At 49.1% G+C, this 23575-nt stretch overlaps 1 protein-coding gene across 7 annotated transcripts in view; it reads left to right on the top strand.

Annotated features, from left to right (window-relative positions):
• Positions 1-1918: 1918 nt before the first annotated feature.
• The window catches only part of EPB41L4B (erythrocyte membrane protein band 4.1 like 4B), a 117036-nt gene continuing 95379 nt past the window's right edge, over positions 1919-23575 (top strand). For 4 of the 7 annotated variants that reach the window (XM_074330804.1, XM_074330802.1, XM_074330805.1 and 1 more), the window contains exon 1: positions 1920-2821. In XM_074330804.1, the coding sequence (XP_074186905.1) occupies positions 2516-2821 (306 nt within the window). In that variant the 5' untranslated portion in view covers positions 1920-2515. Of the gene's footprint in view, positions 2822-23575 lie in introns of all 7 variants that reach the window. The other 3 variants (XM_074330803.1, XM_074330806.1, XM_019734179.2) reach the window with 3 other exon arrangements.

The following is a 23575-nucleotide window of genomic DNA, read 5'->3' as shown; positions in this document are numbered from 1 at the left end:
GGGCTGTTATGACATTGAAATGAGATCCTGCATTCATTCAACGAGCATTTATTGAATGTCTACTATGTACTTTCCAGACGGCAGTCTAGATGCTGGGTAGGGACATACGGACAAATAAGCAAAAGTCCTGTCCTTACGCTGTGTTCCTTCTGGAATATCTAGGGGATAATCTGTTCCTTACCTTTTCCAGCTTCCAGGAACCACCTGCATTCCTTGGCTCCTGGATGCATCACTGACTTCTGCTGCCATTGTCACACCCCCTTCTCTGACTTTCACCTTACTGCCGCCCTCTTATAAGAACCCTTATGATTATATTGGGTCCACCCAGATAATCCTGGATAATCTCCCTACCTCAAACTCCCAATCTAATCAATGTAACCTGCCAAGTTCCTTTTGCCATGCAAGGTTCTGGGGATTGGGATGTGGACATTTGAGTGGGAGGGGACATTTTTCAGAGACCAGGAAGCTGATTGGGCTACCTTTGAACACCAACTTGCTGATGGTATTCTATTAAGTCAAGTCTTGTGGGGAGGAGAGTAGAGTGGGTATCTGAAGACTGACTGGCAGGTGCCCCCTCAGAGTATACTGTCACACAGTATACCCCTATAGAATCCTAGAGGGAACACTAAGCAACAAGTGAGGGTACTGGCTGCTGCCATTCAGGAGCCCTGAGACCTTGGGCTAGGATATTACTTCTCTAAGCCCCAAACTCCACCTAAATCAATGGGGAGAAATAGAACTATCTGGAAGGGTTGGAGTGAGGATTAATAAAAATATCATCCATGAAATCACCTAAGACAGTGCCCGATCTTCAGTAAATGTCTATTTTCGGAATGCCTTGGAAAATCATCCCTTCCTCTTTCTCTGTCTCTTTTGCTGTGGACACTGCCTCTATCCAGGCCTCTCTGAAACCTTCATTGCTTGCCAATCATGCCACATGCCTCAGCCTGGCAGTAGTTAGGAGCAACGGCTTTGAAGCCCTGCAAACGAGTCCCTATTAACCATGAAATCTGGAGCAAGTCTTTTAAGCTCTCTAAGCTTCAATTTCCTTCTTTGTACAATGGGGATAAAATCTCCTATAGAACCAGGTTGTCCTGAGGATTAAGTGAGATGATGAATGGAAAGGGCTTCGCACAGTGTCAGGCACAAGAAAATAGTAGTGTTACTCTTCTCAAGAGGCCTGACCTCCTTTCAGCCTCCTTGTCTTCTACACTCCTTCCAGCAACACTGCACAACCCAGTTACCCAGAAGCAGGCCTTGAACGTGTATACCTGAGCGGCAGCGTTTATAAACATTTCCCTCCACCTCCGATATTCTCAGTGTGTCCGATCCTATTCATTCTCGGGCCTCAGTTCTACTCTGCTTCCCAGTAACTTGTTCGGCCTTTACTAGCCTTCTCGGTATGGCTATTTATGCATGCCTCTGCGACAATACTGGACACGAGTTCCTTGAGGAAAGGGGTTTTTCTGAGTAGTAGTTTGCAAAAGTACTCCCCCTCCTTCCCTGGCCTCAATTTCCTTATTTGGAATGAGCCCATTGGACTGGAATGGCTGAAAGAGACCTGCCAGCTCTGCAATCTTAAACTGAATGTAAGTGGCAGAGACTTTGTAGATTACCTGGTCCACCACTCTCCTTTTCTAGAAGGGGAAACTGAGGGCCCAGGAGGGTCTTCACTTAACGCTATTCTCTCTTTCTGGCCTGCGGGACAAAGCTCCCCGGAGGGCACAGAGCCCTGTTTTCCTATCTAGGTAAGGGGAGACACAGAGGCGTCTGCAGGGCTCGGGGCGCCGGAAACACGTGTGTGCTCACCTACGTGTACACACGTGAGCACACCTACAGCAGCAGGGGGCACTCGGGCCGGCAGGGGGCAGCACAAACCCGTTTTGCAATTACCCGGCGCAGCCCCGAGGGAGGAGGGCGTGCTGCAGTCCCGGCGGCGGTGGTGGTGGTGGTAGCTGGAGGTGCAGCCTCCCAGGTGGGAGGCGGGGGCTGCGGGCGCAGGAAAAGGCGCCTGGGGAGCGGGCGCTCGGCTGGGCCTCCTCCGGCCCTGGGCGCGGCGCGGCAAGGGGGAGTGAGTGCGCCAGGAGCACGCAGGCGCCCTGCTCCGGCTGGCCCTCGGCCGACGCGCGGCGCGGCGCGGGAGCAGCCCGCAGCCCGCCCCCGCGCCCCCCGCAGCCTCGGGCCGCCCGCCGCTGGCCGTCGGGAGCGGCCGCTGAGCAGCAAGCGCAGGCCGCCAGCCCCGGAGAGCGCACGGCGGCAGCGGCGGGACGGCTCCGGGGCCGCCCGAGCGCGTTCTCCCGCCTGCGGCCACTCGCAGCCGGCGCTGGCCGGGCCGGCGCGCCCGCAGGCAGCCGGAGCGCGGCCTCAGCCTCGGCGGGAGCGAGCCCCGGGCCGCAGCCCGCTGGAGGTGGCGCGGGCGGCCGCGGGCACTGACGGCGTCGCGGGGTGCTCCCGGGCGGGGGCGCAGCGGCGGCGGCGGCGCAGGGGGCGGGGGCAGGGGGCGCCCCCAGCCAGGATGCTGCGGTTCCTACGCCGGACCTTTGGCCGCCGCTCCATGCAGCTCTACGCGCGGGGCGCGGCAGGGCGCGGGGCCGCCGGGCTGGGGGACGAGCGCGACGGGGGTCCGCGGGGGGGCCCGGCCGCCGCCGCCGCCTCCTCGCCGCTGCCCGCCGCGCCCGGGGGCAGCGTGTTCCCGGCCGGCGGAGGGCCCCTGCTCACGGGCGGCGCGGCGGTGCACATCTCCGCCGCGGGCGCCGCGAAGGCCACCCTCTACTGCCGCGTCTTCCTGCTCGACGGGACCGAAGTGAGCGTCGACCTGCCGGTGAGTGATGGGGCCGGTTCGGGTCACTGGCACCCCGATCCCCTTCCCCATATGGCTTCCTCTGGGACGCTCCCCTAGCACCTTTCTGGGATCCCCTCCCCCCTTTCCCTGAGAATACTCCTTAATCCAGGTTCCCTCTCGGGTTCCCCGTCCCGTGTCTTCCGGGACCCCATCCCAGGCCGGCGCCCTCTCCTTGACACATTGCGCTGCTGGGTTGCACCTTCTCTGGCTCCCACCTCACCATTTGGGCCTCACCCCTTCCCCAGCGCACCCATTTCCCTCGTCCCCGCCCCCTGGCGCGGGTGACAGGTGTTACCTTCGCCCCCCAGATTCCAGCGGGGGCCTTTATGGTGTTGAGTTATTGGTTAGAAAAATCTCAAAGCAATGCAGGGCTGCCCTGACGTGGCCCCCTTGCCCCCGCGAAGTCGCCACCAGGCCTGCTACCCGGCAGGTGCCCCAAGTTTGGGAGCTAATCAGGGGACCGTTTCCGCTCTCTCCTGATCCCCTGTCGGTGCCTTTTCCCTCAGTCTTCATCCCCCAAAACCCCTGTGGCCGGCAACTTCGCAGGGGCTACGCCGACTTGGGAGCTAACTCTAGAATCGACTCTCTTGGATCTGACCAACTTTGCTCCCGCAGAGCCCCTGCTGGGGCGCTGGGAGTCGGCCCTGGGGCGCCCACGGGGCTTGGAGAGCCGGACTTTCCCCAGGGCAACATTCCTGGGGCTTACAAGGCACCCCAGGGTGGCGGCGGCGCCGGGGCCTGAGTTCCCGGCCTCCTGCCCACAGGTGGTTGCACCCCACCCCCATCCAGCAGAGAGCTAGGCCGGCGCGGCTGTCCCCGCCAGGCTGTCCAGCTACCAACGTGTCTTTCTAGCCAAGGGGCCAGATCTGATCAAATCAAATCTGCACATTAATGGGGCGCCTACTGTGCACCAGGCGCTGCGGCAGATGGTGCCTTTGGGAATCTTTGGGTGTGACCGAGGACACAGCCGTGATTGAGCTTTAGATGAATGTTACAGATCATCTCCAGAGTTTCGAGTGGGGGGACAAACGTAACCTGGACTTCCAAAGAAAGCATTTAGGCCTTCCCGGTGGGGGCAAGTCTTTGGACTTCACGAGAGAACTAGGAACATTGAAGGGTTTTAGATGAGAAAATCAGAGCCTGCCTGGCCTGTGTAGGTTTCATTTTGAGACAGTTTCAATTTATGGCAATTTTATTTTTGTGGCTTCTAGTGCTCTCCATAGGATATCATTTTGTTATGATAATACCCTTTTGGGGTTTTTTTATTCATGGAAAAGGAGCCAACATTCCGGAGCTTAGAGCTGTTGTCTAAAATAGCATTAAAATGTTACTGCTGCCCAAGATTGAGGCTCTCCAGCTTTTCTTCAGCTGGGAGAGGAGGCCTGGAGAGGTGGGAGGGGTGGAGAGGGGAGCAGGCTGCCTCTGGAGTGGGCAGCTTGTGTGTGGAGAGGATGTCATGCATTTTGCACCTGGGATCTGGGAAAGGAATGCTCTCCTTGGGAACTTTGACAGTGCGCCTTGCTGATGGTTTTCTTCTCGTCTGTTCCCCAGGGATGGTTCGTTTATAAAATGTATTGCTTCTGTCAGGTTTGTGAGACAGGCTTAAGTGGTGTTTCTGGGATGAAAAATGCAAACTGAGTAAAGTGCATGTGTGGTGAAATAGACCCAAACAGGTACACAAAAGAACGGGTCGGGTCGGGGTGGGAGTGTTGCCTTACTACAGCTGGTGGAGCCCTCACTGGAGGGGGTCGTGGGGTATTTGCATCCTAAAAGGTTTCTTCACTGTATAAAAGGCTACTTGACAAAAAAATATTTACCAGGGTTTCTTATGATGACAGATTTCTTGATGCTTTAATATGTGACTTAGTGAATTCCACATTTTATCTATACAGAGATACACACACACACACACACACACACACACACACACACACAAAACACTCACTCCAAAGGCAAATAAAAAGCAAATGCTGGCTTTTGTTATGTGAACCCTCAGGGAGGAAAGATGAAGAAAAATCACCCGGTAAGCACAGCTCATCCATTTAAAGATTCATTAGATATTAGAACTGCACCACAATCTCCTACGCTAGGCTTCCCAGATAAGAGTTTTAGTTCTTATAATTAATTCTTGGAGTAAAAGGTTAGCACCAGGCAGCCAGCTCCCCATGAACTTGTAGCATGTGTCTTCCTTCCTCAGAACCCATTTCACGAGGCTCCCTTTTTTTTGGCCTTTGTCCCCACTTGTCATTATTCTCCTCTTCTGGGTCCCTGGATTTTTACCGCTTCCCTGGGCTCTGGTGTTGCATGGCTGCCTGGCACACAGATAGCTTTTACCTTTGTCCGCCATACCCCTAAGCTGGATTTTCTGTCTCCAGTCATTTCTACAGGCATTCAGTGCACTTGCCAGGCTGAGTGTGGCTGCTTTGTAATTAAAACTCTCTGGTGGTGTTAGCTTCAAGAATTCCTTTGCTAAGCATACTAAAAGTGGTTACACATTGCCATGAGCCATTTTATTAGCCCTGGTCACGACACTTGTGTTCTGAAATTGCCTTGAATACAACACCCCTCTCATTGTGACTGCCAGGGCACTTCAGTTTTGTTCAGTCAACACTTACTGGGTGTCTCCAGTGTACCAAACGCTGTGCCTTAGACACACACGTGAATTGGAGGTGGCCTTGGGGCTCTTGGGAAACATAGCTTTTTATTCTAAGTGATGCTAAGTGATATGACAGGCTCACCCAAGACAGGGTGTTGGGGACGGATGGGCTGGGGGAATTGGGAGGACTTCCTGGGGACTTTGACACTTGAGATGACACAATCTCAAACCCAGTGTCCCTTGTGCATTTTTAGTATGCCTATTGTGTGAAGTCTACTTTTTGGCCAAGCCACAGCCCAATTGTTGTATTGAATAAGGGAAGAAACAACTGTAATTGTCTTCCCAGCGGTCCTCTGACAGGCCTGGAGCCCCTTGCCTGGTGGTGGGCCACGGCCCCTCTCATGCCTGAATGTTCTCAACCTTTGCTATGGATAGTCACTTGTTTCTCAATCCTTGGTAACATGGGAATAAAAAGATATTTTTAAAAACCCACCTATACACCTGAAACTAATAAAATTAATTTTTAAAAAAAGAAGAAAAGGAAAAACAAACAAACAAAAAAAACCCCACCTATAACATGCAGTTGAAATGGGGTTGGCTTTATATACTAGATGCCAGGGGAGGCCTTGGCTCACCCTACCAAGCAGAGTGCCACTCGGAGCCGTTCCTCTTCAGAAAACCTGGCTCTGACTTGGAAGGTGCCCTCAGGTGTGGTCTGGGCAGAGCAGGGCAGGACTCCCTCAGCCTGCCCTAGACACTTTCCTTCTATTAATGCAGCTGAAGATCCCATTAGCGTGCTTGGCAGCGGCACCCACTGTTGACTCATATTAGCTCTCTGTTGACTAAATCCCTGGCATCACTTTTGCTCGTGCGGCTGTTGCTCAGCCCCGTCTCCCCCCACCCCTGCGTGCACAGTCTTCCAGCAGCTCTGTGTGGAGAGCTGTTAGGGTATGTGGCTGGCTGGTTAGCACTCCCACTAGGCCTTGGAGGGCACAGCTTTGTTGGCCAGTACTGCGTTTGGTGCAGTTGCTTTCATTGTCTCTGGACCTCCACGTTGACTCATTGTGGAACAGTGGAAGCAGGGGGCATATCAGGATGAGGAGAGCTATTGGTTGAGTCTTGCAGGCTGGTTGTGCGGCCTTGGGCAATGTCAGCTCTCTGAGCCTTGATTTTTCTAGTCTTTAAAATGGGAATGTTGGGAGCATTACATGACAAGAAGGATACAGACAGCATCAGTAAACGGCAGGGTGCTGAAGGGTTGCTGGTAGGTGGTAAGTTTACGTCTTGCGCCTTCTCTTTGGCCTGTGGAAAGGGTTTGGAAAATTCTTTAGTAATGAACATTAAAAAAAATAAATAAATAAAGCTGTGCCAGGAAGGCTAAACATTGCTCGGCTCTCCTTTGGTGGAAATTAGAAGTTGGATGTAGTATGAGAGATGGGTTTAAATTTCATTTTGGATGGAAAAAGAATGACCCCCCGCACCCCCGACAAATAGAAAAATGCAGGTTCTTAGGTTTTTAGGACCCTATAGAACATGCTGATACAGCGTAAAGATCATAGGCCTTATTTTGGAGTTGAAATAGACCCTGGACAGCCCACATCCCATCCATTGTGTATGAGAAACAGGCCTGTGGAAAAGAAGTGACTTCCCTTTGGTCGCTCAGCAAAGAGTTGGAATGGGCTACTTTGGTAACCCCGATCGTGTAGCTTTTGGGGGTGAGCGTGGGATCAGCGGTAGGAAAGAAGACGGCCCCCTAGTCCTAACACAGATCCAGCAGGGTGGTGAGATATGTTCCTGGCAGCTGGAAGTAGGACCCATTTCCCCAAACAATGGGAAACAGCAAAAATCGTTCTCTAACTTCAATGTATACAAAGGTCATCTGGGATTTTCTTTTCTCCAGTTAAAATTCCCAGAGCCCATTCTCGGAATGTCTGGTTCAGTAGTTCAAGAAGCTGAACTTCTAACAAGAACCTCAGGTGATTCTGAGGAAGTTGGTCGCTTCACATCCTTTGAAAAGCACTGGCTCTCTAATTGAGAACAGAGGGCAGCCCCACTGTTAACTACTGCTGTAGGCAATTCGGGGTGTGTGTGTGGGGTCACTGGCCATCTTTGAGCTGGGGGTTGACAGTATCACACCTGAGCTTTAAGGAGCCTGTTTTCTCCGCAGCAGAGTGGAGGCTGGGCTGGAGGAGGGACTGGAGACCAGTTATGCTGTCGCAATAGTCCAGGCGCGAGGGGATGACAGCTGGCCAGGACCAGGGTTAGCGCGTCAGAGCAGTTTACAGGTGGAGTCATTGGAGTGTTTGGGGGAGGGGCAGCCTTGGAGGCAGAGTGGAGTTCTAGCTTAGAGGGCATGATAGCTTCCCCCTCATTTGTGGGAATAAATTGGGGACCATATAAGACACCCAGGAAATAGGAGAAGGCCCCTCTTCATTTCTGCCCTCTCCCAAAGTTCTGGCAGCCATGGGTAGTTAGGGACCTTGCCTTATCCCAGGCCTCTGGATGGCTTGCTTTTTCCTGACCCTGAGGGGGAAGGTATTGGTTCAAGGTGGTCTCCCAGTGCTTACCCCACTCCCACCCTCTCCCACACGGTGATTGAGACAATGGGGAGCCTTGGATACTTACATGGGTGATGAGTTTGTATATTTTTAAAAATACCTTTGTTTTAAAAGGAGGGTTGGGGGTGGGGGCAGAGAGGTGAATGGTGAACATCCTTCCCAAATGGGATATAGGTGTGACCTCTAACTAACTCTGGTCCACACCTTCTAGATTGTCAGTGATAATATGGGGTGTGTGCGTGGGGGTGGGGAGGTGTCTGCCCAGCCTCCCCAGTCCCAGTAACATGACCCTGAATAAATATTAACTTGCTGAGCACTTTCACATGCATAACCTCATTGAATTCTGTCCCTAGTGCACTGCCGTGGCTGAAGGCACAGGTCTGTTTAAGTCTGAAATGGCCAAAGGGGGGAGGGACAGGTAGAAGGACTTCCCCTTCAATTCTTGCACAGGGACTTAGGAAAAAATCCACTCGATAACCACAGAAATCCTCCACCCACAATTTGTCCTCAAAACACGTGATGCATCCTTCTCCAGAGCCTGGCTGCCTGCCTCCTCCTTCCCTCTGGATGGAGTGTTTTCTTTCCTGCAGGACCCTGGTCTGTCTGTACTCCGGTTTCCTTTCTGCCTGTGGCAGCTGCCTGCAGGCAGGATCCGCTGCTGCTCCATCTTGGTGTTTTGGGTTTTTTCCCCCAGGTTGACTTGTGCTTTCCTCCCTCACTTTCATTTCACACTAGAACATGTTTAAAGCAGAATGATTATAAAAGGTAGAGAAGCAAGAGAAGTTAAACCATCATCTAAAATCTCAGAGGTAACCACTGTTAAAATTGTAGTGTGTAGCCATCTGCATCTTTTCCTTGTTTTTAGATACAAATATGCATTTGGGGTGAGGTAGTCCCAATGCAGAAGGGGAGACAGTGTAAATAGATGACTCATCACCCCACATGAGGGAGAGGAGTGCAGAGGGTGAGCCACTGAACTGTGGGGTGGAGTTGGAGAATGTTGGGTGCCCAAAGTGACCTCGTGTTGTCCCAAAGGATGCATAGGCGTTCAGCTGTTAGATTTGGTCTGAAGGTGTCGGGGCAGAAGGAACGGGTGCAAATGCATGGAGGATGGGAGCTAGAAAACCCCCTCCCTCTGGGTCTGGGCTCCTTGGGGTAGGGGAGGATTATGAGCTCGCCTGGTATGTCCCTGAATCTTAAAATATGAATGAGGAACCCTTGAAGAGCCGGAGTGTCTCGTCTCGAGCACTTAGTAAGAGCCAAGGCTTACTGAGCATTTTGCTGGTGCTGTGCTAAGTGCTTAAATGATTGTCTTGTTGAATCCTCACGAAAACTCTGTTGGCAGTTACTGGTGTTATCCCTGATTTGTAGAGGGGAGGGAATCGTGGCTTAGCACACAGTTTAAGAAACTTGACCCTGTACATGGTTAGCAAAGGTAAACTCTAGGTTTGAGCTCGGACAGTCTGGCCGGAGGAGCTTTGTGGTCTGGGGGTTCCTCTGACAGCAGCACCGAGCGTGGGAGGAGTGGGTAGGTGGGTCCTGAGCCTGCCCCTGAGGTCCCGAGGTGGAAGGGGACCCTTGAACCTCAGAATATAGTTTCACCCAGGGCGTATTCTGGGTTGATGGCCATAAATCTTCAACACTCAGGTCAGAAGTAGGCCTGTTTTTTGAAAATGCTCAATAGCACAATATTAAAATTATCACAAAGAAAAGCATTTTTCATATTCTCATCCTGCTGCATAGTAAGTGGTTGGTTTCACTTCATTCCCTTAAATCTTTGTATACATGTTTGTAAGCATGGTGTGTGTATCCTTTTTCCCCTGCCATCCAAGCCTTCCTGACACACGTCTCAGCAGTTTGTCCCCTCTTTTGTGCTTATTCTGAATTACTTAAATCCACCCCTTATTGTGTGTGTGTGTGTGTGTCTTAGGGTTGGAGGTTGATACGCAAAGCACCTTTCTACCTCTTAGGAAATCCTATCCCCAGGCTGGCAGAATCTGTGGTACTTCCCTTAATTGCCACCGTCTGGGAAGGTATTATTATCCTCTTTATGCCTGGTCTCAGGGGGCAAATGACCTTGGGCCACTCAGCTAGTTAGCAAATGTGGTAGAGCCAGAATGGAATCGAGGTTTCCTAACTCATCTTCCAGTGTTCTTCCCTCCGGCCCAGGCTGTGCACACCCTGCCTTCCTGTTTGACACGTGTGCTCCTTGGAACTCCCTGGGAAGGTCAGACTCCTTTGTGATTTGACAGGTCAGAATTTCATGCACTAAAACCCCCAGTCTCTTCTGAACTTCTTTGCTCTTTCAGCATTTTTAGCATTTGGGTTCTGTCTACCATTTCTCAGCATTTTTTGCAGGTTCTTTTCCCCAAAGTCATAGCTGGCTGAGTGCCCAGGCTTTCCTTTTTGAAGTGAAGAACTGGAAAATGATATCCCAAGGGTCCTGTGCCTCCACCGGGGTTATCCAGAGCTTCCTTGTTGCCCAGCACTGAGCTCAGTCCGAGGGGTGGCATCGTCCCCACTGCTGGCCGGGCGGGAGGGGCCTGCAGAGCTGGCCCCTCTCGGGTCCGTGGGGTCTCCAGTCTGCCTGCTTCGTGATCGCATGTCATTATATCTTACGTGAGCTCAGGCGGGTGAGGTAGGCCTGACAGTGCCTCGCTTTACCCTACCTGCTCCCTTGTCCAGCTGCACCTGTCTTGAATTACGGGTTTTGTAAAATTGTGGTAAAATGTAAGTACCAACAGAAAACTGACCCTCTTAACCATTTTGTAGATGTACAGTTAGTGGCATTAAAGTCCATTCACATTTGTGCAACGATCTCCAAGATTCATCTCTAGAACATGTTCCCAAATGGAAACTGTGTGCCCATTAAACACTAACTCCTCCAGCCTCCTTCGCCCCCAACTTCCGAGAACCACCATTCAACTTTGTCTTTATGCACTTGACATTTCCAGGTACGTGTAAGGAGAACCACGCAGTATATGCCCTTTTGTGTCTGGCTCCTTTCACTTAGCATAATGTCTTCCAGGTTCATCCACATTGGCACATGTGTGTGAACTTCATTCTTTTTGATGGCTGAATAGTATTCCGATGTATGTGTATGCCCCACTTTGTTCATCCATTATCCGAGTGCTGGATTTTTGTGCCAGTCCGGGCCACCCTAACTCAGTCTTGAATGCCCTTCCCTCCTGGTTTTATTCTTGGCCCTCTGGCCCCTCTGCCCTGGGACTGTCCTGCTTCAAGCTCATCCTTCTTCTGGCTTGTCTGGTCTTAGTTTCCCCCCTTACATTTCTGTCTGAGTTGCGAAGTGTTGGCAAGTCCGCTGTGCAGTGCATTCTCTAAATTTTTTCATGGTGAGACATAAATCCAGAAGTGTGTCTATGACACGAATAGTTTAAAGAAGAAAAATAGAATGAACATTCACATTCACACCACCCAGCTTAAGAATGAAGACCGTCACCATGCTGTTAAACCCCCTGTGCCCTTCCCCATCCCACCCCCTCCCTCCCGCTCTCCTGAGGTTGGTCTCTCCTCCTTTCTGCTTCTGATGGGTTTGCTGCATAGGTTTGTTTCCCTAAACGATACGTTGTTAGTTTTACAGGTCTGTGGACTTTATATAAACGGATTTTTCACTCACTGCTCTGTTGGTGAGATTCATACATATGGACGAGGTAGCTGTAGTTCTTACTGCTGTGGAGTTGTTTCATTGCAGGAATCTATTGAAATGTACCATTTGTTGTGGACTTTTGGGATGTCTTCGGTTTGGGGGCTATTAGAAAAAAATGCGGCTTTGAGCCTTCTGGAATTGGTCTCCTGGTGCACATATGCAAGCAAGTATCTCTCTGGGGTGTGTACCCATGAGTGGAATGGCTGGGAGGGTTGTGGGCAGAGCCTTTTAAGATCCTGTGAAATTTTTTTCCACAGTCCCAGCAGCATATAAAAGTGTCTGCTGATCCGTTCTTCTCCAGAGCTTGTTACTGTGCAGCTTTCCTGTTTCCTGTTAACCAGTCTGGTGGGAGTTAGAAGTCCTTGTGGTCTTCACTTTCCCCCAGTTATTGATGGAGTTCAGTATCTTTGCACGTGTGTATGAACCATCTGTATTTTCCTTCTGGAATGCTTTGTTCTATGATTTTTGCCTGGTTGTTTTTGTTTGTTTTTTAGTTGAGTTGTATTTTTCTCATGTTTAGCTCATTCTTTGCTGGTCTTGATGAGCTTGTCTTTCATACCCACTTCTTCTTCTGAGGTAAGCTCAGTGGAACCAGAGAGCACTTCTCTTTACATCTCCTAATCCATATGCTTCCCTTGCAGGCCTTTCCTCACTAAATAGGAATTAGTGTTTTGACTTCAGTTTCTCTGTGAATGACCTGAATGAAGTCAGTTGGTGCCGGTGGCTTTTGGTGAGTTATTGCAGGATCTAGGTATTTGCTTCAGTTCTACAGTTGGCACAGGAAACTGGCCTTATTTAAATGAAGCATCTGAATTAAGGCACACAGAACACTTAAGACAGGTTTCTTGCCCTCAAGAAACCTGACTGGAGATAAGTCACTATAATAAGCTCCAAGGAAGGCCTAAGATGGGGAGAGTGGAGGGAAAATGGATGACCTGGAAAATTTCAGAGAGAACAGCGGGGAAACAGCTTTCCTGGTGGCCAGAGTGGCATATGCAAAGGCACTGAGGCTTGAAATAATGCACCCAAGGTTTTGGCTCCTTGCTCAGCCCCTGCCCGCTGATCCTCATTTCCCATTGGATGTTGCTTCTTTGAAAAGGTTGAAACTCAGTCTTTGGAAAATTTTTAGTAGATTTGATAAAAGAATGCCTTTTTTTTTTTAAATTCTGCGTTCATCTTCTGTTTCTTCATCAGCTTCTTGACCCTGGTTTTGAATGTCTCCCTTGACCTTGGAGTCTTTCCTTCTCTAGCTCGCTCCTGTTTGGGTTCCTTTACATTCTCAGGCCCCCAGTGAGCCTTTCCGTCTTTCCTGGCTGGAGGTGCCTGCAGACACCTTAGGCATAGGGCAGAGAGGAGTGCAGCAGGCACCCCTGGGTTTTCCCCGAAAGCAGTGCTTGCAGGCCACTTGGTCCAAAACCTCTTTTTGGGATGGCAGATCTTTCCTGTCTGCCTTGCAACACTCACTGCTGCTCCGTGCAGCCAGCTGCTGCTCACCTGTGGCAAATGAGCAGTAATTAGTGTGTAATAAGGGCAGTTTCCTGCACGCAGCCCTCCAGGCTCCTACTCTCAGTGACATGCAGCAAGCCTCTTTGCCCTTCCAAGGCTCCCCTACCCCTTCGGGAAGCAAGCCATGGTTCTCGCCAGACCCAGCAGAAGCATTGCTTACCCTGTCGCCTTCCCATGAAATGGACACGGGCTTCACCCAGGAAAGCCCTGTAAAGGCTCACGAGGGTTAGTTATTAACCTGCAGCGCACTCTGGCAGCCTTTCACTAACTGCAGTCCTTTTATTGCTCCTGTTTGCCGGGGTCTCCGGGGCCCAAGCCACCTGCTCCGTCAGCTGCAATCTGTATTGGGTGGCGTCAGTGCTGAGTGGATGGCAGTGAGAGTGGCCGGTCAGAGTCCAGGGAGGCGCCCAGACTGGCTTGGGACTGGACTCAGTTCATGCCCACAAGCCGGCAGTGGCAGATCCCAGGGGCTTCTCGAGGGTGAAAGCTGAGCAAAGGAGATCGGGATGTGGGATATTTTAATGGGAGAGCAGGGAACCCAAGGTGGAAAGTATTTGTTAAGGATATCTCAGTCTACATAGGACTTACTTTGCTTTGAAGCCCAGAAGTAGTTAGCTTTGTTCTAAAGCTGTGGTGCATAGTTCCTCTTCATTAAAGAGACTCCTGAAGAAAAAAAAAAAGCCAAAATGACGTGCTGCCTTTTGAAAGAAAAAGAATTGCTTGTACTTGAATTATTGCAACTTGTCATTCACCTTATTAATTCACTTCAGTGGGTGAGCTCTTCCACATACATGCGTTTTCTGGACAGCTATGATCCTTTTCTGTTTACTGAGAAGACGTGTTTTATCTCAGCTATGTCATTTATTTATTTATTGAAAACAAAAATAACAACAAAACATAGGGATCGTTTAGTATGTGTGAGGCCTGGTATGAGGACTATGAAATGGTCACAAATGTAGGCCCTGCTTACAAGGAGCTCCTATGGGGTGGGGTGTGGAATTGTTCTTCAATGGCATTGCACGTCTCCTGGCCATCTTGAAAAGGAGAATGAACAGCTTTAATCATAATACGAGGCAGAATGACTCAGGCACCATTGTCGCTGGACAAATGAAGGAACCCGGGTTGGGCTTCCTGGGAAGTAGAGATGGATTTCCACTGGGGATGGCTTTTGGGGGAGGGGTGACTGTTGAGTTGATTTTGACATGGAGCAGTGGAGGATTGGCAGTCCAGGTGGGAGCACCGTGTGGCCAGCTCCCCTGAGGAACGCAAGAGTAGGAGGTGTTTGGAAAGCAGAAGGCAGCTCCCAGGGGAAGGCTGGAAGGGAGGCCAAGATGGCTTGGAGTCTGGCTCTGCCAGGTGATCGAAGGTAGATGGTCGGGCTAAGGCGCTGTTAGCTGCATTGTGGGTCTAAACCAAGGTGATTCTGCACATGGACGGGGAGGGCAGATACAGTGGAGTATGAAGACGTGAAATCCAGTGGGTTTGGTGGCTCGATTTAGGAGTGGGATTGATGGAGAAGCCGAGATGTGACCCTCATGTTTTGTGCATGGCACGTTGGTGAGACTGAGAACCTGGGGGTGGAGCCGCAGTAGGGAAGGGCCCTGCCTAGTACCATATTTGCTTGGTCCTTGGTTTTGTAAAGTTTGCCAAGTGTAAGATGTGTTTGGCATTTTCTTTCTTTAAGAAGACCTCCAAATGGTATAAGGTGCCACAAAACCTGGATTCACTCCTGGTTGTGTGTTAGCTGAGGCCAGTGTGAGCGGCTAGCAGGTCAGACACCTGGAGAGGAATCTGGAAAGGGTTTGAATGCAATTTGTGTCTGACAGGGCTCGCTGGGAGGCCGAAGCAGAGTGACAGGAGCTGACGTCTGTAGATCTGTCAAAGCTTGTTCTCTGCCAGCCTCTGGGTGGCTGCTGACCGTGGACTGTCTCAGCTCCCACGGAGTCCCTGAGCATTGGGGCTAGTGTTCCTGTCACTGTTTACAGATGACAAGAGGAAGGCAGCCTGTGCTCTAGGCCATGCTGCTCTATTTGCCTTCCAAACCTGGGTGGGGTTGACATTTTCAAGGCAGTAATGAAATAAAGAAAATGTCAAGAGCAAATAATGAAGAGTCACAGGCATTTATTGAGGGCCTGCTGTATACACAGAACCAAGGGAGGGCCTGGATGGATTCCAGACTGAGGCAAGGATACGTCTCTTTCCTTAAGCAGTGGAGTGAGATGTGTCTTGCATTTGCAGAGAACTGTACAGCTTTTCTGTGCTTTTACCTAGGGTTTCTCCCTTACGGGGAAGAGCCAGGGCAGGAGACAGAAGAAAGAGGGTCTGCCTTGCTTCTCAGAGGACCCTGCAAGTCACCTCTTGTTGGTCAGAACTCTGGGGTGGTTGTATCTGCACATTTTAGGTGCAGAAACTGGTATCTGGAACGTGGGACTGAGGGAAGAAAGCAAGACTTGATTAATTCATTGAAAATTATGGCTCTGCACCCACTGTGGGTTATTTTTGTCTCAAGTGTTGGTCTCAAAACTGTAGCCATCCACATCAGATGGCATGAGAAGGGTGACGAAGACACGTCAGTACAGTTTGGCCCAAACTGAATTTTAAGAACTCACCTTTTTGTATTCACACACATTAGGCAGAGGGAAATAAACCTTACACAAAAGAGTACCTTCTAGATGATTCCATTTATGTGCAGTTCCCAAACTGGTGAAACTAACCTGTGGAGAAAACAAATCAGAAAAGCTCTTGCTTCTGGGGAGTGGGGAGGACCAGGGGTTGCCTGGGAGGGGGTACCCGGGAACTTTATGGGGAGATGGGAGTGTGCTGAAGGGCACGGGGTGTGGGTTACACAGACGTTTTCATCTGTCAAAGTGGAGCAGCTCAGATTTGTGCATTTTGATGTAAGTAAATTTGCCACCGTCCCCGAAAAAGACGAGTGAAAAGGATGAATGGAGGGCTGGGGGAGGAATGAGGAGAGGAAAAGATGATACAGAATGTTCGTAATTGTTCAAGCTGAGTGACAGGTGTTTACTATACACTATTCTGTTTTCTTTGTATTTGTTTGAAATTGTCCATAATAAAAAGTTTTTTTAAAAAGAGAGCATGCAAGGTAATCGTCGTTGATTTCTCCTTCCCAGAATCTGGCCTGTTTGTTGTACTCTGGGGAAGAGGCAAGCTCGCTGGGTACGGGGTTGGTCCCAGTCGCCCTGGCCGTGGTCTCTTCTGCGCTTGCTTATTTTCTGCTGTGTTTGGTGACCATGAATTTTGAACTTTGGCTTCCTCGCACTGTCATCTGCCACCTCTCCTGTCCTTTTGTTCCCTGTCCTTATGCTGTCCCTATGATCCAGGAATAGACCCTCCCCTTCTGTGGGACTTTGACCATCCCACTCCACCCATGTCTAATTCCTTCTTATCTCTGACTCATCCAGGCCTCTGTGGTTCCAAGTTGTTCTCTGCTGTGATTGAATCCACAAAAGATGAATTCACTTGGGTCTCATTTCCTGTCCACCACCTACCTGTGTGCTTTTGATCAGAGATACAAGGTCTGTGAATTGGAGGGGCACCGTCGCCATGTACCCAGGCAGCTCTAAAAGAGTACATGCTCTACGATTCTACTTATATGAACTTCTAAACAAGCCAAACAAATTTGAGGCACCTGTGGGAAGGAAGGAACAGGTGGAAATTGGGAAGAGGCGCCCAGATTTCCAGGAGGCGGGTCATGTTCTGTGTTTTTGTTTTTCTTTTTGACCTGGATGGTGGTTGCACAGATATGTTCATTTCTCATAATTCCTTGACTTGTACACATATGAGCTGTGCTCTTTTATCTATATATGTCATGCTTCAATAAAAAAGGAGACTAGAGGTCTGTAAAAGGCTTCTGAAAATTGGCCACGTGTCACATAAAAATTCTAATTTGTAGACTGTCTTAAAAAAGATCTGAGTGCACAATCTGAATTCCCCTAGAGCAGCAGTCGGCTGTATCATGGGGTGACTGTCCCCAGTTGCCCCCATTCCTCATGACCCTCTGCACCGGTGTGAGGTTCCCTGTTTGTGCGCCATTCCTGTTCCCCATTCCGCACCTTCCAGCACACATTCCTCAAAGTGCCTACCACGTGGGTGGCACCTTGTGACACTGGACAGATTTTTCTCCTATTGTTACATGCTGTAGGTCTTTTAGAAGTATGAGGGCTGACGGATTCAATGCCTGGCTTAGTAGCGGTCTTGTAGGAATACCTTTTGACCAGGATTTGAAGTCCTGGGGCATTAGGGTATTGTGTGAGAAGCCGTTCCAGCTGAATTAGTTCTTCTTGAGCTGGGGAAAATTGGGGTTAGCTGATGGTCAATCCATAGCAGTTGACAATGAGGAGACGTTACTGTGGGAGGTCTGACAGTTAAGTTTGCGAACTCATCCTAGAAAAAGTGCTGCATACCTCATTGCTGAATATCACTATGGTCATCTTCGAAATACTCCCCTTGGGAAGCTATGCACCGACACCAGCGCCTAGTCCACCCTTCAAAGCAATTTTGGAACTCTTTTTCTGGAATGACCATCAGAGCTGTCATGGTATTACCTTGATGTTCTGAATGTCATCAAAATGTCTTTTTTTCAATATTTCCTTTATCTTTGGATAAAGAAAGAAGTCATTGGGGGTCAGATTATGTGAGTAGGGAGGGTGTTCCAATATTGTTATTTGTTTACTGGCTAAAATCTCCCTCACAGACAGTGCTGTGTGAGCTGGTGCATTGTCCTGATGCAAGAGCCATGAATTGTTGGTGAAAAGTTCAGGTCGTCTAACTTTTTCACGCAGCCTTTTGAGCACTTCCAGATAGTAAACTTGGTTAACTGTGTCCAGTTGGTACAAATTCATAATGAATAATCCCTCTGATATAAAAAAAGGTTAGCAACATCCTTGCAACAAGTTCACGAATTGTCAGACCTAGGCGTTTAATTCTGTAAATAATTTCCTATTTGTGTATTCTATTTTACAGATGCATTCCGTAACAATACTAGTTAATGCTTGTACCTTGCTTGTTATTCAGTTGTTGATTTTAAAATGCATGTATGATTGGAAACTGTTTTTCTTAGTTAATGAATAAGGGAAGGCTGACTTCTTGTGTGGTGAACGTACAGTCAACATTCTTCTCTCAGCTGCTTACACTAACAAGTCACTTACCGCAGGGGAATTATCTTGATAATGCCATCTTTACAAATCCAAACCCACGGAGAGGCTGTAAGCATCACACCCTCCTTTTCTCCATCGGAACGTGTCATTCTCTGCCTTCTTGGAGGAGACGTTTTTTTTAAGACTACTGACTCACCAAAAAAAAAAAAAAAAAAAGAAAGAAGGAAAGAGAAGAAAGTCAAAGGCCAGGCATAAAAAGACAACTTTATTTGTATACCCAGCCTCAGTGAATGGGTGGTGGTGCCTCAGTTAGTGGGATGAGCCTAACTGCCAAGCTCACCATAGACATGGTTAGAGGTTTTAGGTGATTTTCCCGTCATTAAGCATTTTGAAATCTCATAGACACACAGAGCCAAGTAAATAGCCCTAGAATTCTGTGCCTTAGTCGTTGATGTGATCAGTAAAAGTGCTAAAATGCAGGCGAATCTGCCAGCTGGGTTCATTGTCCATACGTGAGGAACACCAGCCATGGGTGGCACCCCAGGAACTTGGGCTCCAAGACTGCACTGTGGTTCAAGCAGCGTCCTGTTGGGAACAGGTCCCACCATAAGTCCGTCCCGGGAGCACCATGCAAAGTGTCTGTAGGCCGCCGGCCACCCAGCAAAGGCTCTGGATCTCCAGAGGAATGTGCTGGAAAGTTCTTGGAGCTTCGAGTCCGGGGTTGTGGCACAGCCCTGGCTCTGATGGTAGCCAGTGCTGACCATGTGGGGTGGGGCCCTCTGCGCAATGTTGTCAGCTCACCCTCACCATTGCTCGGTGGAAGGGTGCTGTGTTATCTCCATTTTATAGGCAGGAAACGTGTCCCGAAAGGTGAAGGGGCTTAGCTGGGATCATGATGGTTGTGAGGGAATGGAGGAGCCCAGATTCAGACCTGGTCCTCGCCTGAAGGTGTGTTCCTCCCTGTGTTGGTCTGCTTGGGCTGCCATAACGAAAGACTGCAGACTAGGTGCTTTCAACAACAGAAATTTATGTCTCAGTCCGGAGGCTGGAACGCGGACATCAAGGTGCTGGCAACATTGGCTCCCTCGGAGACTTCTCTCATTGGCTTGTAGATGGCCGCCCTCTCGCTGTGTCTTCACAGGGTCACAGGGTCATTTCCCTCTTGGCATTCCTGAGGTCTCTGCCTCTGACCCATTCTCTCTCTTTATGAGGACAGTCAGAATTAGGGCCCACCTTAATTAGCTCATTTTAACTTCATTACCTCTTCAAAGGCTCTGTCTCCAACTCCAGCCACATTCTGAGGCACTGGGGGTTAGGGCTTCAACTTAGGAATTTTGGTGGGGACACCATCGCTCCCGTCTTTTAACCCCTATAAAGCTCCTCTTTTTCGGTGTATGAGCTTGCTGCCTAAAATGAGGCCACCTCCATCACAGGCCGTGCCCTGTGGGTGAACCGTGGGGCCAAGCCCCACTAAATCCTTCGTTTCGTCCTCAAGCATTCTTACCAGGTAAGACATTTCCTGACACCAAACTCCACCTGAGCTGAGTAATAGAGCTGGGACTCAGACCCCCAGACCCCCGAGAGCCCTTGCCTTCAGCCACCGCCTCACAGGGTGTGTTGTGGCATCCAGACTGTGCTTTCAGAGCTCTAAAGGGCTCCATAGAGAAAGGGTAGTCCTTACGGGAAGGGTAGTTATAGAAGCTTCGTGTGTGAGAGGCAGCGCTGAGCTGCCTTCCTTTGCAAATACAGTCACATTCCTAAGATGCAGGATGGGTGGGGGCCGTGGTCCACCCAAAACTTAGTTCTTTTTCTTCCCGCCTTTTGGCTGGGTTTCCTGGGAATTTGTTGCATATTTATGTGGAGTTACTTGCTTTCAGAATTGCACAGGGGGGGAATCTGAAATCTGGCTGCAAAAAGTAATTTGGCAATTTATTTTCAGGGCTGCCCTTATTCCAGCAGCTTTTTTCAAACTCAACCTCTGGCACCAAGACATCCATCATTTTAATTGCATGTTACTGTTTAGTCAGGCACAAATTTGTTTCATTTTCTTTTTCCTTTCTCCAATGGTTTGGGGTGGGTTGTGTTTTTTTTCTTCGCCTGGTGCACTATGTAAAAAGCCAAAAATTCTTCCCCAAACTAAGTACTTTTCACAGTCAAGGAGTTTTCAACACTGAGATTTCTGGGTGGTGGGTTTTTTTGTTTGTTTGTTTGTTTTTTTGGTGTTGCGTATTTGGTTCTTAATCTTTCAGAAACAGAAATTCTAGGCTTGCCGTTTCCTTGCCTATTCAGGTGACATCCATAATGCAGTCATCTTGAGATAATCCTAAGAAAGAAAATTTATTGGTCTCAGGGTCATGAGGATCTTGTTCTATTCCTGGCTTTGCAGTGGCTTCCTGGCAATGGGACTTGCCGTTGGCATCGTTTTACCCAGCTGTAAAATGAGCCACTTGAATCTGCTGATTTTTAGAACTTCCCTGCGTTCTTCCTTGATAACTTGGTTGTGGAGTTGGGCTCCGAACCAAATCCTGGTCACTGGGGCTATCTGAGCATGTCCGCCGAGGAGCTTGTCTTGTTCCATAGCAAATGTTTTTTACTCTGCTGGGTAACAGATGATGGTGCTTTAGTTCAAGGTTCAGAAATATTCTCCGGGATGAAAGTTGTTGTTTCCATGAAATTAGAGAGGTAGAATGTTAACTTGAGTACCCAAAACTTAAACAAATTTAGGTTTCCTAGTTTACATTCTTTCTCGCTATAAAAGTGTGTTATTTGTGTCTGTGAAATTGGGTGCAAAGGTACAGCAGTGCAGCCCCTTTATAAGCTGCACCACGGACGGGTTGGGATGAAATGTGAGTGACGTAAGGTGCTGAGTTGGATCCCGACAGAGGTCTGCTTATTGTATGTTGTTTTAGTGACTTGAAAGAATATTAATTGTCAATGGATGGGAGTTGTTTTCCCCTTTTGCATCCCACTGCACTTTCACCTTCACCGTGGACATAGCCTTCTCTTCCCAACCAGTGGCTTGGATTCTCGAAGGCAAGGCTCAGTCAGGCCCGACGCTGCTGACATCATCCAACCCTCCACTCTTTTGCAGTTTGTGAGGTTTCCCTTAAGCTTTTACTTTGGCAATCTTCCAATACACAGAGTAGAGAGAACAGTATGCTGAAACAGGGTCATGTATATAACACCCATTTATTATTATTTTTCTGGAGTGTTTTAAAGCAACTACCGGACAGCTTGTCATTTAAGCTCTTAATACTTAAGTGGGTATCTCTTACATGTAAATATACACACTGTGTGTGTGTGTGTGTGTGTGTGTGTGAGAGAGAGAGAGAGAGAGAGAGAGAGAGAGAGCATGAGATAATACTATTGTTATACTGAACAAATGAACAATGTCATCTAATATCAAGTCGTTGTTCCGTTTTCCCCATTCATCTCAGAAACCTTTTCATGGTTGGTTGGTTTGAATCAGGAGCCAACTCCTGACCATACCTTGCGTTTGGTAAATAATGTTTCTTCAGACTCTTACTCCGTAACAATCTCCTCCCCTCTTTTCAGCCAAGTTTATTGAATTCTTAATATGTGGTTAGTGAATGCAGAGTATGGCAGCCTCAGATAGCCCAACCATCGATTTTAATGTCTTTTTGTTTATCCTGTTTTGTTTTGTTTTTTGAGAATTCGTAGGTTTATTATTGTGTTTTCTTATCTCCAAACAGGTGATACCGAAGTTAGTATCGCAATGTGGGGATTTCCTCAGAAACATTTTTTAAGATTATGAGACACTTTTATGTATAGACACGCATGGCATACACATCTGCTGTATCTGTATGTGTATATGTATGCTTTCCATTCTCGTTATCTGTTGTCCATAGCTCCTGGATTCTGGTGGTGAAGAATTTGGGTGGGACTCAGCTGGGAGATTCTTCTGCTCCTCCTGGCGTTGACCAAGGTCACCCATTTGGAAGCTGGGCTGGTGTGGAGAGTCCAAGATGGCGTAGCACACGTCAGGCACCTTGGCAGTGACGACTAGAAGTTGGGGCTCCGCTGGCATGGTTGACTGAAACATCTGCTCGTGGCATCTCCAGCACGGCAGTCTCGGGGGAGTTGGACCTTTTACATGGTGGCTGGCTCTACCTCCAGAGCAAGCATCCCAAGAGAACTGTTACTTTGCCTTAAAAATCACAAAACATTATTCACACCATATTCTGTTGGGTTGAAGCAGTGCCGTGTGCTTCCAGATTCCAGGGAAAAGTGCAGAGACCTTGCAGCCCTGTTTGTAAGCACCACAGTTTCCAAAGAATAACACTAAACTAACACCTTAGGTGCTTGCCACCTGGGACCTGTCACTCCCCATGTACTTACCTGTCTTGATGTGTAGGAAGGAGGCCACTGGGGTAGGAAGCACTTGCCTTCAGAGGTCATTCAGGGCAGCCTCCTGCTCCTCGTTCTCATTCATGAGGGATTTTGAGTGGACGCATTTGGGCCGAGAGCAGTATGACAGGTTATGTGATTCACCTTGCGTCATAATAAAGGTGCCATGAAGGGCTCCCAATCCAGAGCTCGAAGGGATATGTCCAGTGGACTTTTGTGTTAGGGAGTTGTCAGATAGTTGGTTAATGTCCCTGCCACTAGGGATAATATATAAACATGTGCCTGATACCAGTATCACCAAAAGATTGAGGAGTGACCAGCTTGTGCTACTTTGATGTTTCCTGTTGAGAGTGGGAGGCAGAACATTTGAAGCGTTGGGTGAAACCAGTTTTCAGGGCATCTGGGATCAAGTACTGTGTGGTGTCTGGACTTCATTCAGCATCTTGAGGAATAAATGGGAAACTCCCTGTAATTGTTGAATCCTTTGTGTTAAGCGTGCTTGGAAGGAGCTACAGACGTACAGAAATGGAGGTCACTAGGAGATGTTAGGTATGCCACGTTGATTGAAAGAAGGTTCGTAGGATCATGGCCAGTGGGGTCATTTAATTCTCCCAGCAGCCCTGTGAGGGCGGTGCTGGTAAAGGATCAAATGAGAGCTTTGAACCTCTGCTGATATGTAACTTACCTACAGCTTGGCCCACAGACGGTTTATCAGGCAGGGACAGAGGTTGACCAAGAGTAAATAATGCAACACAGAGTCTCAGTGTTTTAAAGCGATCTCTCCGTTAGTTGAAGGCAGTGTGGCTGTGTCCTGTGGTAAAATGGTGAAACCGCAACTCTGCCTGCCCCGACCTCCTGTGACCCACTGGGCACCCGCGCCCATGGTGGGCGGAGAACCCTGCTTGTCGGGAGAGCTGA

The sequence above is a fragment of the Rhinolophus sinicus genome, linkage group LG04, assembly GCF_036562045.2.
Source record: "Rhinolophus sinicus isolate RSC01 linkage group LG04, ASM3656204v1, whole genome shotgun sequence".
NCBI lineage: Eukaryota > Metazoa > Chordata > Mammalia > Chiroptera > Rhinolophidae > Rhinolophus > Rhinolophus sinicus.
This window is presented reverse-complemented; position numbering and strand designations above follow the sequence as displayed.